The sequence below is a fragment of the Porites lutea genome, chromosome 11 (genome assembly GCF_958299795.1).
Source record: "Porites lutea chromosome 11, jaPorLute2.1, whole genome shotgun sequence".
Classification (NCBI taxonomy): Eukaryota; Metazoa; Cnidaria; class Anthozoa; order Scleractinia; family Poritidae; genus Porites; species Porites lutea.
Genome location: NC_133211.1, coordinates 14,347,378 through 14,365,565, shown reverse-complemented (window position 1 = coordinate 14,365,565; position 18,188 = coordinate 14,347,378). Strand labels below are relative to the sequence as shown.

The window sequence follows — 18,188 nt, the reverse complement described above, 5'->3', positions numbered from 1 at the left end:
AGTTTCTATAAAGAAAAGAACTGTTCTCAGCCTAAGCTTCTGTATAAAAAAGGTTCAAAGGAAATTGTTCGGACTTCTTGTGGTTTATCGTTGTCGTTCGTTTGTTTTATTGTTTACGAGTGTTTTCTTGACCTCAGTAGTCCACACTGTCTGAATAGTTCTTCAGCCACTCAGTGTTAAAGAATTCAGTGCATTTCCGATGACCTAGATTTCAATTTTTTAGCTTCCAGGGAGGTATCCATCTAGAACTTTCGAAACCATAACTGACAGGGTGTCTTGCCACTGCCTACCGTTCTTTTTGAATAAGAAATACCGTGGCTGAAATTTGAGAAATTTTAATGACATTTTAAGAATAACTCCGCCAAGGCTGACATTTTGCCCGTTGAAAATATGTAAATACAAATGTGTGCGATTATATGTTTTTAACTTAACCGTACAAAATCATTCCGTTCTCTAAACCGAAAACTAGCCCCCTGACAAAACGAAAAACCCCACACTAGCTATAGCTAATGACAGCTCAGTGAAAGGTCCATTTAATACATATGTACAGTATAAAGTTCAAAAAAATGAACTAAACCTCAAAAAAGTATCATGATAAATTCTTTCTTTTTTAAGAATAAATACAAGAATATTTTCAGCCTAAAATCGGCAAAAAAATACGAACTATATTCTACCCAGGCCTTAAAACAACAGTCTCATAAAAAGAAAAAAGTGTTTGTAGTGTCAGTCTTATCGTCCAAACTCATATTTAATTCTTTGCATATGAAAACGGCTCTATTATTTGCCTTGAAATTTAATCTGTGATCTTTAACATTGTGTGAAGAAATCTAGGAAATGATGACTGTATTTTGAAAAAAGATCTTGTAGAGGATTTCACCTGGTGATTATTTATTTGCATGTGGCCGTGAAATCTCGCAAACGGAAATTCTCCTAAGCACCAGGAACCAGAGGAACCCATATCACTTTTCTAGCAGTTTGTCACTACACGTAAAAAGGAAATATAATAGAAAACTTCTAATATTTTGGCTAGCAGTCTTCTTCAGATGATTTTTGTTGCTAAATATATGGTATGATTTTGAAATTATAAAATTAGAGAGTGAAGCAATATAGAGGCGAGGATGGGCCGGAACTACGTAAATAGAAACTGTCTGTGATGCAATAGTTAAGTTATTTAAAAAAAAAAGACCCGGCGTTCTTGCTCAAAATATTTTGGATAAAATAAACTCCACGGTTTGAAAAAGCCCTCACTCGAGACGTAAACTGGCGACTTCGCCGCATGATTTAGAACAAAACAGCTCCCCCCCCCCTCCCCCCAACGCCTCCCGTCATAGAATGGCCGCCAACTGTACGCCCTGGTGTATGAGATAGCTACTGATATACAGTTCGATACAGTAAAACCCCGGTAACTCGAACTCTGAAGGGAAACGAAACACAGTTCGAGTTGGCAGGAATTATTGGGGTAAATTTCAGTGAAAGGGAAAGGAAATTTAGTTCGAGTTAGCGGGGAATTCGAGTTATCCGAGTTATCAAGGTTCTACTGTAGTACCTATATGAGATTTATTTTATAAAAAAAAATCTTCCTTTGGATGGGGAAGGGGGAGTATTTCTGTAGTATTACGTAAAGAATCGTGGAAAGAGTATATGTAAAATGTTTCTAGTGGAACTTCATTTTAGAGCGACTGGGGTTATTTTAGACATCCGAGAAAACCGGAGATGTCGGAAGGTTCAGCATTCAGCCTCGGGCGGTTGGCTGTCCACAATTCTATTGGCTGGTGATAGTCAGGGGCCCATTTTTTCCACTAAAATCTAAAATTCATGAAATGTGAGGCAAACTCCTCGTTTTGAACCTCTCAAGTTGGATGAAGATCTAAATTTCATCTCTTTTTTCGCCCAGATCGACGATGATGATAGTATTGCGTGACACGCTTTCTGTCAGTGTAACGCAACTGAAGGCTGGGTTACTTGGCCAATACCCCAAATATTGCCAAATAGTGACGAAACCAAGAAAATCAGTAGGAGGTACATGGAGGAAAAGATGTCAGGTACGTAATAATTTATAGTCCAATTTAGCGTCCATGCCCAGTGTACCCATAAAAGCTAATATCAACGAGTTGTTGTTTTTAGGCCGCGTGATCTGCCATTTTTGCGAAATCCCACTGACAGAAGAGCAGACTGCAGTGGAAGCGTTGTGCGGCAAATGGCATCCTGACTGTTTTCAGTAAGCTACGCAACTTCTTGCTTTAAGACCCTGCTTACGCGCAGGAAATTCATTCTTTGAGCTTGGATTTTTTGCTGTTTTTGTGCTGTCGTCTGCCCTTTCCCTAACGAAATCTTTCTGTCTTAGGTGCACGGAGTGTAAAAGAGCTTTGTCATCCACATATTATGCACGCGGAAAAACACTGTTTTGCAAGAAAGACTACTTAGCGAAATTTCTATCGGCCTGTCACGTTTGCGGGCAAAACATTACTGGACCTGTTATGGTATGAATCTGTTACATTCTTTGCACGTTTAGTTACTTTCTAGGATTCAAGTTTAACTATTTAATTTTAAAGGAATTAAAATTTTTCGCTCATTAATTGTGCTTTTTCTTGCCATTATGTGAGCTTTCATTCTCCATTCTATGGAAATTTCATATTTAGCGCTTGGATGGTTAACTGATTATACGTAAGGTTAATGGTTTTTATAAAGTATTACCTTTTGGGTATTGTGAAAATTACGCCTACATCGTGATATAATATACTAGTTTGGCACTGTCGTAATAGTTTGATAATGTGCCAATACAGGGCCACAGCGCAACCAATTTATGTGTCGGAATGTTTTAGGCGAGACCTATTTTTGTTCCTCGTTTTTTCCGACAAAATTCAATTACCTAGTCCGTTTGACGTAAATCAAACATTAACATTCATTATTAAAATAGGTTTTTGAGTAACATTTATTTTTATGTTGATTGTTGATATTGTTTTTGTAGAGAAGTTTACTTCAAATTTGAATAAGGTTATTCACATCAAAAGTGTATTTGCTTTCACATTAGCACTGATTATCATTTGAGCTCCTTATTATTTTGATTAGCGAGCTTGAGTATTGACAGTTTCATTCTTATGCAAGATGGTAAGCTTGTATGCTTTTCTCGCGACAGCTAATGAGGTAAGGTAATTCCTTCGTCACAATAGGAACGCAGACTGTAGGCCAGGGTTCATTCCATGATTTAATAAATCCAATGAACACTACTTGAATTAATGCAGCCATGGTTTGAGGTGTCCAGCCAGCTAATGATTTTTTCGCCTACATATGCTTTACAGTGAATTAACCACATACTTCACACTAAAGTTCACAAGTCCCTGGCGATACCCTCCTATATAAAAATTTTGATGGGACTGTTCATGTACATTTGTAAGATTGGCGTAATAATCAGGATCCAGGATAGCCTGGGTGGCAGGCGCTTGAAAGGGAAGGAGAAGGAAATTAGGGCGCGAGACTACCCAAATTCCCCCTTCCCCTTTTAATGCCTACCACATAGGTTAGATCCAGGACTGCTCTGGCAGAGTTTGGTTGCCCCTGACACCCAACGTTTGCTCTCAGACGGCTAGAAAACTTAGTTTTTTCATACAAATTACATGTTGGGCACCCTAGATTTTGCAGGTTCAGAGCATTGGGCTCCCTTCAATTTTCCCTAGAGCACAGCCTTGAGGTCACAGAAAAAAGACTGGTGTCAGTGTGCATGGGAGGTGCTCTAACTCCCCGAGTTGCAGAGAGACTCAAGAAAGCAAGACCATAAATAAAATTATTGTATCTTGTTCAAGACATAGGTCCTTGATACTGTTAGGATCGGCTACTTTAAGAACATATTGTTTACTTGTTGACGAAAAACATTTTATTGTTATTATTATTATTATAATTATTATTATTATTTCATGAAATAACTACATGTATATGTTACAGGTCAAATTTGATTTCAGGTTAATTTTGATTTAGCCTAGGTTAAATTTTTTAACCTACAACCCCATTCAAAAATCTTGGAACATTACGTTCTTTTGGGCATGCACAGAGCAGTCCCCTTGCCCCTGTGCAGTGTTTTTTAAAAGTGCAGTTTGGGAAAGCTTGAGTGATTTTCATGAGCCCCCATGCCAATGGAATCAGGCACCTGTCATACTGATTATTGGTTGAACAATAAATTGGGGAAGATTAGGGGTAAATGCACAGTTCAAAGGCTAAATGAAACAAGTGGCCGCTAGGAGGATGATGGAGCATGTTGACACATGACAGAGCACATGGGGCTGATGCAAGCAAGGCTGACTGTGCTTGAGCCACCAATCTGACTACTGAACACATCAAGAGACAATGCTCTATATATGTTGTTGACTGCATTAATATCAATTAACAGTTACGTTATACTCAATTAACATTTTATTTTTGTCAACCACACTGAATCAAAAATGCTGAGAGGCAATGAAACAAGAGTTGTGTCCAAGTCGATGTCAACCCCTTTAACTCACCCAGCCTTGAATAATAATATTATGATTCATTAAATTATTTATTGTCCACCTTATCAAGGGTTACTGCATCTCTCTCATTCTCTTCCTTACCTAAAATTTACCATCTTTTAAAACAATGATTGAATCCTTATATAAAATTTTAAAGCTGGTAACTCATTGAACATTTTTTTTCCAGGTTGTAGCTGATCTTAAATTTCACACTGAATGTTTTTCCTGTGGAAGCTGTGAACAGTTTCTTGGCGAGGAAGACAACTATGTTCTCCTGGAGAGACACAGACTTGTCTGGTATGTAAAAATTGCTCGTATATTATAATTGTTTGATTTGGTAGGCTGTACAGGCATGTACAGTTGTAGATGAAACTCAGTTCCCTGATGATTTTGTAGTCCCAGTAATGTGCATGCTCCAGTAGCTCCTAGTGGCCCCTGGTACCTAAATTTGAAAAAGTCTTAGTTTCATCTGCTGGGTGACCTGGACTTCACTGATTCAGAGCATCAGGCTACTTGCAATTTTTCTTGGAGCGCAGCCTTGATGCTAGTGAAAGTGAATCCCCCAAAATGGCGGCCTCCCCCATTTTTACTGTTAATACATGTCCAAATAGCTATGCACGTACACAGTGTTTTGAATAGTCATTTTTGACTAATACAGCTGTAATCATGACAATATTATAGAATCCTTCACTCTTAACTAACATCAAGACATCATAAATGACCATTTCAATTTTATATAATATTATTATATTTAGCAAATAGCGGCAAGCTAGCTCAGGATGAAGAGCATCAGATTGCCTATATTAAGGGTTTCAACATTCAAATCCCAACATGACACAAACTATCAGAGGATGTTCAAACAACTTGTAATTTTATCATGCTGGCTTTGAAGCCCAGCTTTTCCCTGCGCAATTAGTGATTGCGTCTTTGAACTATCCTTGTCTCCTTCTTTTCTTGCGATTATCCATTGAAAGGAGATCCTTTTAGCCTTTCTATAAGAACTGGGGATATACATGTACGTGTACATGTAGTCCTTGATGGTGAATCCGTCTTTGATTTGACATCGCCTAACATCACTTCACTTCAGAATATTAGGTTTCATTCAATAACAGTGAGACAGCTAGGCTGAGACAATCACGCAGAGACTTTGTGACTTCTGATCACACTGGGAACACTTAATGTAGATGGGCATTAGTGCAGTAATTTTTTTTTCATGCTCTCCTCTCCACGTAATGACCTCTTTGAACAATTTAGTATTAATTACCGTAATTTGCAATAGCTGAACGGGGCACAATAGTGTTGTATTTTGTTCTTTGATTGGGTCTCAAGTTAACCACACTCAGTGCTTGGGCTACAAACATCCACATGTGAACATAAACACAGGGATTTACAGCTACTAACTATCGCTGCTGATAGTAACAGAACTGTAATAATGATATTATCTGTAAGAATAGTCGTTGTCAACACTACTACTGTTATAAAAATATTCTCTCCATAAGTAGCTGTAGAACCAATCTCAGAGGTCCAATCTTACTAATATATAATATTATTAATACTTATATTGAGTTTCTGAAAGTGAATGTTTAATAACAATCTATTTTTTGATTCTCAAATATAGTTTCATGTGTTATGAAAAGGAAGTGGGACAACCTTCCTGGAGTTCATCTTTGCAAGCTTTTCATCACCTACATCTAACGGAATCGGAAGCTCTGAAACAGACATTTGAAATAGAAATTGTCAAAAGCGAAAGGAGGAGACCATCACTGCCAGAGAAAGATTCACATTTATCCATTATTGTCAAAGGGTAAGCCTCAATTTGCGGCATTGTTATTGAGGTTAAATGACCGTCGCTGAAAATGGAGGTATTAGTACGTGACTATGTGTCAATTAACCCTCTCCAGTGAAACCTCACAAATTTCAAAGGGACAGTAATGGTTTTTGAGTACAACAATAGCATTACGTGCTTAAATTAGGACACAGATCCTCCACCCACTGTACGTGTTGACTTAAAATGAAAGGTCACCAGTGGCGATATTTTGATATGGTACTGTTTATTGTTTGGTGATACACATAATGCATGAAACATGAGTTTCTTTGCCGGATGCGTGCTTTTGGTTAATAGATTGATTTCAGTTTACGAACTAAAAATGTCTTCAGCAAAGATGGAAGTTGTAGTTTGTTCTTACTGAAGCCAGTTCATTTATCACTGCTGGTATTGTACCCATGTTTACAAAAAAAACTTGCATTTTATTTGCAAGTTGAAAATCAAGAGCACATAATCAAAACCAAGGTTAGTTGATCTAAACTTGATGATAAGATTGTTGGGACTTATGGGGCAGAGAGAATACATATATTTAAGATGTTTGAAAAGTTTTCCTTGCCTAATGAAAAAAGGAACTGGCTTGGCAGCACTACAAGCGGCTTGTGTTGTAGTTCTGGAAGCTAGGACATGTTGCTATAAAAGATCAATGAAATTGGAGGATCTGCAAGTTTATTGTTACTTGGTACATCTTTTGAGTTCAAGTCTTTATGAGACAAACAAAGTAGCAAAGCAAAGATGACCCAGCAGTATGTTGCAACCTTAAATACGAGTAAAGACAAGAACTGACTCTGTGTGACTTGCCGAAGTGCCTAACGAATTTGTCAGTCAAAATGATGCCCCACCGATCCAAAATATGCTCTGGGGTCCCTGAAAATGATAATTTCTAGAAATGTCCATTATTTGTTTTATTAGCTAATAGATAAAATTATTAAAGCAAGGCATTGTCATTTTGCAATCAAAGAAAAACCTATTAAGATGGAAAAAAGCATTGTCAGTTCCAATTCATTCGGCAGCCCAGTTTCTATTGCCCTGAGTTATGGGAAATCATTATTTTGTCAGCAATCTCTTTTTCAGCTGAGAATGCGCTAGGTGTTCGCTAAACCAACCATAAGCTGCAGACATTTTAGTCTGTTTGCTAAAATAATCAATTTAATTCTTGTTATACTCTTGTTTGTTTGTTGTTTTAGTTGTGCTCAAGCCTAACCATTTTAAGCTCAAATGAGAATCACACTAAATGAGCACTCTTTTACTATGTTACCATAAAATTCCGAAAATAAGCCCCGGGGCTTATATTTTTTCAAAGGCCTCTTTTGAGGGGCTTATATTCAGAGGGGCTTATCTACGGAGGGAAACTTGCGTTTCAAAATCGATTTGGCTAGCCTTGTAGTTGGAAGAAAGTTTACCGTTTTTGCTTTGTTTTACTTTGTTTTTGAGGGCAATTTTCCAAGTACAAGCCCCTGGGGGGCTTATATTTGAAGGGGCGATTTAACGGAGGATTTTTTGTGTTACTGGTTTGGGGGGCTTATATTTGGAGGGGCTTATTTGCGGAATTTTACAGTATCTCCATTCAGGCTTTGATCCCCAATGAAGTTTTCATTTTTTTTCTTATTTTTGCTCCTGCAATTACAAGGTACCATTCCTCGTCAAAACATCAAAGTGGTGACATGCCTATCATCAGGGCAGGTGATCTAGTATTGGAGGTCAACAGAGTTGTTGTATCACCCAACACCATCGATAAGGTAAGTTAAAGAATGAAGCTCAGCCTCTGCATTAAAAAAAAACACTTCCCAAACTAGGCTCCAGTTGTTCAAAGGGTGGATAGCGCTGTCCACTGGATAAATCACTATTCAATGGATAAGTATCTGGGAATTACCAGGTTTGTTTTCCACTGGAAAGTAATTTTTGATATCCAAATATAATATTACACATGTACACCCTCCCTAAACTGAAATCTATCGAATTCATAACATCCACTAGTGCTAGAAGTAGAAGGATCGGTCTATCGATGTCACAATACAACCATAGCTTCAGTTAACTGGACACAACTTTCTCTGCATGCTGTGAATTTGAAAGCAGGTGTTGAGAAGTACAGTGTTCAGAGCAGAAGGTACAAAGGGATGAAAAATATTATTGTATTGTGAAAGTTCTCCTGTGCTAAGGTGCAATCCAAAATAATAGTTTTTTAAAACCTAGTTTAGGCTCTAAACTAAAAAGGCTAGAATTAATGACTCAAGGATCAACTCTGTGTGGTAGAGTCTAAAAATATTGCTCATAACAAGCTATGTGTTCATTGTAATGCATTATTTTATTCATCTAAGGTTGCTGCTATTTTGACATCTCGACCAGAAGAGATTACACAAATCACAATAGAAAGAAATGCCAGTGGACTCCAAGTTAAACCAAACCTGAGGACAGTCAGTGTAAGCTCCGACAGTGAACCTGAGTCTTCATGTGACAACAAAAGCTTTCGTCATAGGTCAGTTTCTCTGGGGTTTACACGAAGGCGTTTACGTCGTGCTGGTAAATCAACACCAACCACGTATCACAATAACACCATGCAGAATGGTGAAACAAACCTAGATGACAATGGAAATATTAAGAAGACAAAGCCTGCTATGAGATCAAACTCACTTCCCCGAAGGTAGGCAAAATAGCATTATACATGTAAAATAAAAAAATTGATATTGTCAAGTCGTTCTGTCACTTAAGGTGTATGTTTTCTGCAGACTCTACAATCAAGTAAGTCTTTGTAATATAGCTTAAGGAAGCCTATTAATATAAGCTCCCTGCAGCTTCTTTAGGTTTTCTTTTCACAACAACTTAATTTTTAATTAATGCCTCTTGTAACATTTTATTTTTATGTAATGTGAGTGACTGTAAAACAAATAAATGAAAGAAAGGAAAGTCATTGACACTCATTGTGACAACATGTTTTGCTCAGCAAATGGCTTGTGATGTTGCAGCCTGTTGGATGAGCGAGTTATCTCTTAAGTATTGTTTCATATAACAATATATACTTGGTCTTTGTTTGAGACAACGTAGTTGAGGTACATTTTACCTTAAGATGACTTAGTGAATTCAGATTCCCTGTTGATTAGAGAAACTTTGAAAAACACTTTAAAATAAGGATAAGCAATCAAGTCATGATGTTTTAATAACTGCCTGAAGTCAGAAGGAAAAGTATTTTTATGTTTATGTTGTATTATACAATATACTAAAACTGGTTGCTTAGTAGACAGATAATGTTGAGGTGAACAGTGTTTAGGTGTGACATGTGGCTGTTGAGCCTTTCATAGGTGAAGCAGTCAAATATTAACCCCAATTTTCCCAGAACTGCAAAATCATTGCTTTTTTTGCCAAAAATTGTTTTATAGCTTAATTCTTTGTTCTACCACCTTGGCAAACAGGCCTTAAAGATGTGGCATTTTAATTTTCTTGGCCCATATAGAGTAGATGTAGATGGGTGTTGAAAAAATATTGATCAACAGTTAACCATTACATGTATGTTAATCATAAACATGAAATGGTTCTGTTGGGTTATAAACGTAAACTGAGAAGATGTATTCCACATGAAAATACAAAGGAATGTGTCATTAGTTTTTGCATCATTTTGTGTTTGCATGCATTTCTATATTGTGTTGATTAATACCATGATAATAATGTAGCTGCAACAAAATGGATTATTGAAAGGTAACATTACTGATATTTGGTTGTTTTGATTTGGTTATATAGTAATTCCTGCTCCGAGACCCTGAAAACACGGTCATTGATCCATCGAGCACAGTCCTTCAAGGTGGAGCCTGTTACAGACAGGTATGAAAGTCCATTTAAAATCCACGTAGAGAGCAACCTTTCTTTTGAGATTTCTCTATTCAAGGGACACCTCCATTTAGGGGACAAAAAATTTGGTCCTGAAATAGCCTGCATAGTTGGTAAGATTGTTGTGTGCGGGGTAATTTCTTGGCAGCGAAGCCACCACGCGAATTGAGTGGCGATGCCATGAGGGATTTTTGCAAGTGATTTGCCTAGCTCCCAATCTTCATGCGGCTCTGCTGCCAAAAACTACAACACTCGCCCGCTAATCCTGCCAGCTACCCGGGCTAGTACTGAAAAAATGTTTACATAGTCTATTTATCTGTTACTTCTGTTTTATATAGAGGCAAACTTTTTTTATTCAATGTCCTGTTTAGAGTGTTCAGACCATGTGATCTAATCATAGGAGAAGTGCTTGGAAGAGGATTTTTTGGACAAGTCAGAAAGGTACCGTACTAACAATGCATTGGGCTTGTTACCAACCCTGTTACCAACCCTTTTTTTTTTTCTAGTTATTAGTTTAACAGCCTTGCCAAACTGTTAAGCTAGGAAGTAGGTGGAAATTAGTGACAGAGCCTAGGAAAACTTTGAGTCTTGGCTTTATTAAGCAATATATTTATTAATTTATTTATTTTCTAGCATGCATAGCTGGTAGTTTTGTTGGAGTGTAGTGAAAGAAACATTTTTTTTTCTTTTTCTCAGGTAACTCATAAAGAGACAGGAGAGGTGATGGTTTTAAAGGAAATTCTGCGTTATGATGAGGAAACCAGCTCAGGTTTCTTGAAAGAGGTAATAATAAACAGCAAGTTTTAAAACAGATTGGCCATTCTAGATTTAAAATCTCCCTTAAGAATCGTTTACAGGATTAAGACTAAATTTGTACATTGAAATTTAACCTTAACACTGACACTGAATCATGTTTCCAGGTAGCATTACTAAAAAGCTTGGATCACCCTAATGTGTTGAGATTCATTGGAATATTATACAGAGACAAGATACTTAACTTAATTACTGGTGAGTTATGGTTGTCTGATTCTGAGACTGTTTAAAGTCACTTACTGAAAAAACCCTTGTCTACATGTACAACTGTACCAGAGAATCAAGCTTGAGTTGTGGTAACCTTTATACAGTACTTCTTGATAAGTGATAATCGCCATGACCGAGTAGACCCGGCTGGGCTAGTTAAAGTGTTATATGGAAAACGTTGGCCCATCTGGGTGGGTAACCTAGCTAGGTGGATAACCTGGCTGGATGGGTGACCCAGCTGGGTAAGTGACCTGGCTGGGTGGGCGACCCAGCCGGGTGGGTGGCCCAGCTAGGCAGGTCACCTTTCTAGCCAAGCCAATTTTTTGTTTCTCATGTAAACGATTTGCTAAGTCCAATAAGGGATTTAGGAAATGCTGGCTCGCCAAGGGTAGATTTCTACCTGGGACAAGTTTTCTCCATATAAACGGGGCCAAAGGGTAGTATTGATGATTTTAAGATCTAAGTGATGCAGTTGACACCCTGGGTCAGAATTTACAAACCTTCATTTCTTTTTTATCTGCGTTGTGTAATATTAATGAATTGTGTTCTTTCAGTATTTTGTAATGTCTCCAGGTTAATGAATCTTGAAATTTCTTTCTGTGCAGAGTATATCTCAGGAGGGACGCTGCGGCAAATCTTGAAGAATAAGGTGAGATAACAGATACGAGCAAGATAAACAAACTTTTCACGGGGAAAAACACAATACTCTTACGAAACCGAGAGTACAAGAAACTGGGATCCTACCCTATCGCAAGACAAGCTAAAGGAGTTCAAATTTAATTTTATTTTAGACTACGAGTAGTACCCCATTTTTCGCCGTTTCTCGCGTGGGGTGATTTTCACGCGTGCTCGCGTTTCGCTTGCTCTACTATCCCTGAGGAAAAATGGGGGACTACTCGTAGTCTAATTTTATTTTTGTTGTATTTTTTGTGCAGGGTAAAGAGTTATCTTGGTTACAGAGAATAAAGTTTGCAAGAGACATTGCAGCTGGAATGGTGAGGAGATATAGTTTGCAGTTTAATCCTCCTTTCATTCTTATGATGCGTTCACATTGTACCAGATAACTTTTGCACCGGCACGAAAACTAAACCGGATAGAGCTTCTGTTTACACATAAGAACAGTGATTTCGGCTCGGTTTCTATAATGGAGCCAAGCTACACCGCGTCGATCGTAAAGTGGATTGTCACATATTGGATAGGTTCTGTGCCACTTTTTGTCGTAGTGTGAACACCTTACAGGTATTCGGATCATACCGGAAGTAAAAGAGTAGAAGCGAGGAGTGGAGCCCTAATACTTTAATTATCCTCTTCCCTTATGAGGCTTTTTAGGGATAATGAAACAAATAATGTAAATGGGATATAACATCGTTGAAAATCCCAAATAATAAAAGGCGAAGCAGTTGGCTAAGCGTGGCTGAGGATTTGAACTCGGGACTACCAAGAACAAATCCAGTTAGAGGTCAGGTCGGGGCCTCCGAATTACAAGTCCACCACTCCAACCACTCAGCCATGCTGCCTCCCTCTCCGATGCATTAGGGAGCTTAAGCAACTACGACGACTATGACTACTAAAACGTCACTTATAAAGTGACTTCACGCTGCCTCAAACTTAATCGCGCTTATTCCATTTCGTTTAATTCTTCAAATGTTGGCAAATTTATTTGGAGTTGAATTCTAAAGGACTGTATCAAAGTTCAGGAAAAGAAAAAGAAAGTCGTTGTCTTGTGTTCCCGTCCTCGACAAAACATGAAATTAGGCACTTTCACGTCATAGTCTAGACTTTCTCAAAGTCCTTTGCTTCTCATTTCTGGGTGCGGTAGCTGGCCTCACTCTCGTTCGCATCTGCCACAGAAAACATAAAAAGTCTACCGCTTGCGCTTCGCGCTCGTGAAAAAATTTGAACTTGACTTGTAGGCAAGTCTAGTCGTAGTCGTGCAACGACGGCTAAGTTGCGGTGGCCATCGTTGCTTAAGCTATTGTTGGATGTATGTAAACGACTTGTTCCAGTTCTGTGCCTCAGTTGCCGTTCATACTGTCCCGGATAGCTTAGTCATGTCGGCACCAAAAGCCTGACTTCAAACCTAATATTGTTACTCGTTTTTATTTGTTCAAGTAAGATTTAATTTTTCGGCATAGGTTTAAATAACAATTTTTTAAGCAATCATTGCTATGATTTTTCCAGGCATACCTTCACTCAATGAATGTAATGCACAGAGATCTTAACTCTAAGAACTGCCTGCTCGCAACAGACAAGGTAACAAGCCTTATCAGTTTGTGCTTTTTTTCAATCTTGATTCCAAGGGTCCTTTTTAGTCCATAAAACTTCTTCGTTTGCTCTTTTGTTATGTAGGATTCAGGAGAAATGTCGGTTGTCGTGGCAGATTTTGGTTTGGCTCGTGTGGTAAGGGACAGTCCAGGCTCGCCTAACAACCTCATTTCATCAACATTACCACCTTCGGTTGGACGCAGGTTACTTCCGGTTCCAGGAAATAAACCGCCTCCACCGAAAAAGAGGTAACTGTTACAATTCGCAAATATCTGCATGATTAGATAATCAGTAAAAAAATGGAAAATCAGAATAAAATCAGAAGTTGGGGAAAGAATTACGGGTTTTCGTTTCGCTTGGTAAAATAAAATTGTGGCGGGAAGGGCGAAAAGAAAATAGAATGTATGGAAGCTGCTAAAATTTGTGCCTGATCTCAGGTTATCTTACTAGAATGTGTTTTAAAGCATTTTGAAGGGTGGTTTCTTGTGATCGCTATGAGAAACAGAAATAAAATGGAGCCATTAAGTGGAAACAATTCGTCAACGACTATAGAGAAACTGTCGATCGTTGTGACGACCATTTTGTTCTTCTTTAAAGCTTGTGGATGATCTCTTTTTTTGGCGAGCATAACGATAATCTGCAAACCCGGCTTTCAAACAAAAAATAGTTGCACAACTTGCAGTGATACTGGCCTTGAAATCAAAGTTACCTGAGCTTCGTCAAAGCGATTGTTTTTCCTTTTGTTGGCGTCTAATTAGCGGTGATGTGTGTTCCTTATACGCACAATCTTAGACACAAACCTTGAAACACTTTGAACATTCTCGCACCACTTCCGTCCCCCTCCCTTTTGCAATGTTGTGTTAGCCAGTGAAACAGTGAAATGTCATCTCAACGTTGCACAGGGGAAAGGGGTGTTTCAAGGATTTTTGGCGAGGATTGCAGGTGTCTTGAGAAAAGGGGGTGGGGAGGGGTGGGGGGGGAGGAGTGGTCGCTTACTAGAGTGGCAATTAATTTTGATCCTTTCGAGAAGATAAGTCATTCATGGGTATGTCACGAAAGGCCCTCTCAGAGAGCGCTTATGGTAGCTTATATGTAGTTTGAAGAAGCTTCTTAGGGATGATTTTGTCTGTGCTTTAAGTTTTAAGGAAGCCTATTGGGCTAATACTAATTGAGTAACGAAATATTTTGACAGATATACAGTTGTTGGAAACCCGTATTGGATGGCTCCAGAGATGTTGAGGGGTATGGTTTTTTATATCTGTTGGTCAATGTGTATTTCTATTCAGATCTCGTCTTTGATAATTAATTGCCGAGTGGTTACTCGAGTGCTTGGCGTACCGTACTCAACAGTTGTGTTGTTACTAGTTTTGCTGCATGGAACATCCAACCCTGACTTATTTTACGCACAGCAGTAGATCCCTTATGGAATTGTGCGAGACATTTAAAACGCAAAATCCAGAATGTCCACGCTAATTGTTTTGTGTTTGTTTATCCTTTGAATTTTAGGATTGACCTATAACGAGAAAGTCGACGTGTTCTCGTTTGGAATTACAATGTGCGAGGTAAAGTTTTCATTCTTTTTTTAGGTACATATATTTTTTTGGTGTACAATTAACAAGTTGAACACTGTGACAGTGTTTCTGTTCTTGTTAATCCTTTAAGCCCCCCAATGTCCACGTACAAATTCTCCAAACTGGTCTCTATACAGTTCTTACAGAAAAGGTAGAGAGAAGTTGATCAAAGATCAAAGCCTTTTTCTTTTGGGATCGTTTTATCAGTTCTCCTAACCTTTTCTCTTGATTTTGTTGTTATATTGTTACGAGAAAATTGATGTTGGTCACCTTTGAGACCTAAAGGGCCGGTTATTTAACCGAAATGGAACTTAAGCCGCGGTTTAACAAATCTTTGAACCCCCAGATCTCTTCCTTAGTGGGTTATTTTAAGACGATAAATGCTTTTCTCGTCTGCTCTATAATACTTTCATAAAACTGTTGACAATAAATGGTGTTTAGATTATAACGTTGGGCAAATTGAAAATGGCTTAGAACGCGGTTTTGTTAAACACTGGCTAAACGACGTTTAAACAACTGGCAAAAGGGTTTAGTGTAAACAGTGTTACAGCTACCAGGGAACTTAAGCATCCACGAAGATGACAACGATGACAACAAGAACAAAAATTTGTTTATGAGTAAAACAACAGCTCTGCACGTGCATCACACTTTCTGGTAAATTTCTTCAACGTCCACTGCACGACTACAAGGTGAAACTTTTTAATGCGAAGCGTTGAACACACTACGACGAATTTCCATTTTTTTTTATACTTCGATACAGAGCTTAAGAATTCGACTCCTGGAAAATTCGCCTACTTGTTACAAATTGAGTAAGCCTAAAAAGGCCTTGCTTGGCGCGAGGACGTTTTCACTGCCGTTGTCTATGTAATACCACAGTAATAACACCTAGTTGTCTCTTTGCAGATTATCGGACGCGTGAAGGCTGATCCGGACTACATGCCTCGTACGAAGGTAGGTCTGGTATTTTGATTTGTAAACATGCAGAGCGCACCAAGGTACCGCTGTATGAACAAACGCAAACGCAGTTTGTTTTCTGGCTTTTCGAGAATTAGAGTTCCAGAAACTGAAAACTTTTCGTCGTTACCCGAGATCAGGCTCTAATTCGTCTGATGAGCTGTATCCTTAAAACATGAGTTAGCGGTGTATTTGCAAAATACTAACATAGGGGCGAGACTAGGATGTGTTCTCCAGATGCGAAAAGTCACTAAAGAACATTCTTTAAAAATTGCTAAAAAAATATGTCAAAACCAGTAATCGGCTCCTGGTCAAAACGTTTTCCTCAAGTAAGGCAGTGGAACGAAGTACAAGAAAAAAGTTGAAGGTCTGAATATCCAAGCGAAATGAATAACATATGACCGAAAAAGAAACTGAGGCAAACTAATGATAGGGTACGATGTAATAACAACTTGATGCAGCGCGCATTGTGACTTCAACATTTAACACTCGATAGACATTCACTTTCATATATTGTTGCTGTAACATAATGTTTTCTCATTTCTCTTCTGTTGTCAGGATTTCGGATTGGATGAGAAGAAATTCTACCAAGAGTTTTGTGAGAGCTGCCCGGTGCTGTTTTACAAGATAGCTTTTCTCTGTTGTAACGTGGACCCCGATAAAAGGTAACGCCTCGTCCGCTTTGTCTTAATTGCAGTTCGTTTGTTTATCAGTATTTTGCAAAACGAAATTTTGGTTTTTCCTTTAAATTTGACTTTGAGCCTCTTCGCTGTAAGGCGGTTCACTGAGGTTTCACTGAGCTGATAATTCATTCTGTTTATTAAACAGACCAGAGTTTTGGGAGACGGAGAAATGGCTAGAATCGCTTGCACTTCACCTGGAAGTTGGTCTACCACTGCCATCGGGAATGCAATTCACGTTATTACCCTCGACACTCATGAGAAAGATCAGTGAATCAAGTGATTGCAATGACGAGACGGACGTATAAGGATGCATGAGCTGTGGCAGTCATGTTGGAATATGCCATGTTGATCGGTCCGACTTTTGCACGAATCCGTTCGCGCACTACTAAGCCGGAATGCCGAATAGTCTCTGAAGTAGACCGCATCGGTTAACCCGCCTTGACCCAACGGGTCCTAGCTCACAGGAGAACCCATGAATCTCCATTAAACTTGACACCGACTTAGCTGGCAGGAAACGGCACAACGGCTAACTTTACAATATGGGAGTCTGGGTACGAGGCAAAACAGCTCCTTGTTTCCGGGCTGCCCAGCGTTTTGGCCGTGATAGGAGTTGCCCAAAAGAGAATTCAGCTCCACTCTGGTACTACTCTTGAAATTATAAACGCCGAAGCTGGGGATTTATTTTCGCTGCTGGGGTCAGCTTGGAATAGAGAATAATTGTACAGAAATGCACGAAAACGCGCAATTAGAGTCTCTACACACAAAGACTTGATAACTGTTTTATTTTTTTTACCGATGAGAATGAAATTAATGCGAATAACCCCTACTATAAAGTGAGTAACATGGTTAGAATAGAGACTCCTTCTCATCTTCTCTCTACGCGCTATCTCAATCAACGATGTTAATATATTTAATATCATTCAAACACTTGCCCTCTGCAAACACACCGTAATAAACCTTCTTGAGTGACATGCAATAAGCCTTTTTCAATATGTGTTTTAAAAAGATGACTTTCCTCTTGTGGCTTGTGATGAATTGAGCGTTTCAGGCCTTTGGTCTTAAACGCAAAAGGCTCTCTTTTTGATGGCACCTTAAATTGTTACCGCAGAACACGTGACACGGCGAAACGAGGGGATAAATCGCATCTAAACTGAGGTCAAAAAGTAATTTGCACGTCTTGTAGTCGAATTTAGATGCACCTTCAATAACCATTTGGATGCAAGTTGATTTACCTATAACTTTGTCCCTACTACTGCTATTACAAATGAAGTCGGGCAAGAAAAGGAATCTACTGCGGTTTTCAGTACTGTCCCTAGCACTCGGCTCGGAGTATATTGGGGCCAGTCAAAGCAAAAGCCGATTGCTCCAGGGCCAATATCAGAAACAAGTCTGTTCGAGCGAAGCAAAAAAAGAGGCGAATCAATTGTTCGAAGTATTGAAGTCTAGACAAGTGTAAAAAGGACACCAGTTAATTGTCAAAGCGGGACTTGCACACCGCACTCGTCATGGGTGGATTACAAGTGCGCTATGCTAAGCACTCGTTCCTATTCCCCCTCCACCCCTTTCCCTTTCC

At 38.8% G+C, this 18,188-nt stretch overlaps 1 protein-coding gene across 3 annotated transcripts; it reads left to right on the top strand.

Annotated features, from left to right (window-relative positions):
- Positions 1-1,886: 1,886 nt before the first annotated feature.
- LOC140951540 (LIM domain kinase 1-like) lies at positions 1,887-17,701 on the top strand. Of its 3 annotated transcripts, XM_073400812.1 has the most exons (20): positions 1,949-2,042; positions 2,125-2,218; positions 2,345-2,480; positions 4,669-4,778; positions 6,100-6,285; positions 7,934-8,042; positions 8,622-8,944; positions 10,036-10,116; positions 10,494-10,563; positions 10,819-10,905; positions 11,043-11,130; positions 11,748-11,791; positions 12,078-12,137; positions 13,324-13,395; positions 13,492-13,655; positions 14,600-14,649; positions 14,914-14,969; positions 15,882-15,929; positions 16,491-16,597; positions 16,761-17,698. In XM_073400812.1, exons 1-20 carry the CDS (start codon positions 2,024-2,026, stop codon positions 16,918-16,920), a joined length of 2,064 nt encoding a protein of 687 aa, XP_073256913.1. In that variant the 5' UTR covers positions 1,949-2,023; the 3' UTR covers positions 16,921-17,698. The 3 variants fall into 3 exon arrangements, with proteins under 3 accessions (XP_073256914.1, XP_073256913.1, XP_073256915.1); XM_073400813.1 differs by lacking the exons at positions 2,125-2,218; positions 2,345-2,480 and having other exon boundaries at positions 1,887-2,042; positions 16,761-17,701; XM_073400814.1 differs by lacking the exons at positions 1,949-2,042; positions 2,125-2,218; positions 2,345-2,480 and adding an exon at positions 2,891-3,144 and having other exon boundaries at positions 16,761-17,694.
- Positions 17,702-18,188: the final 487 nt, after the last annotated feature.

Excerpts from the sequence above, each read along its gene's own strand:
- LOC140951540 (XM_073400812.1), top strand. Across the intron at positions 13,656-14,599 it reads CCGCCTCCACCGAAAAAGAG|ATATACAGTTGTTGGAAACC; the intron begins GTAACTGTTACA and ends ATATTTTGACAG. Across the intron at positions 14,970-15,881 it reads TTGGAATTACAATGTGCGAG|ATTATCGGACGCGTGAAGGC; the intron begins GTAAAGTTTTCA and ends GTCTCTTTGCAG.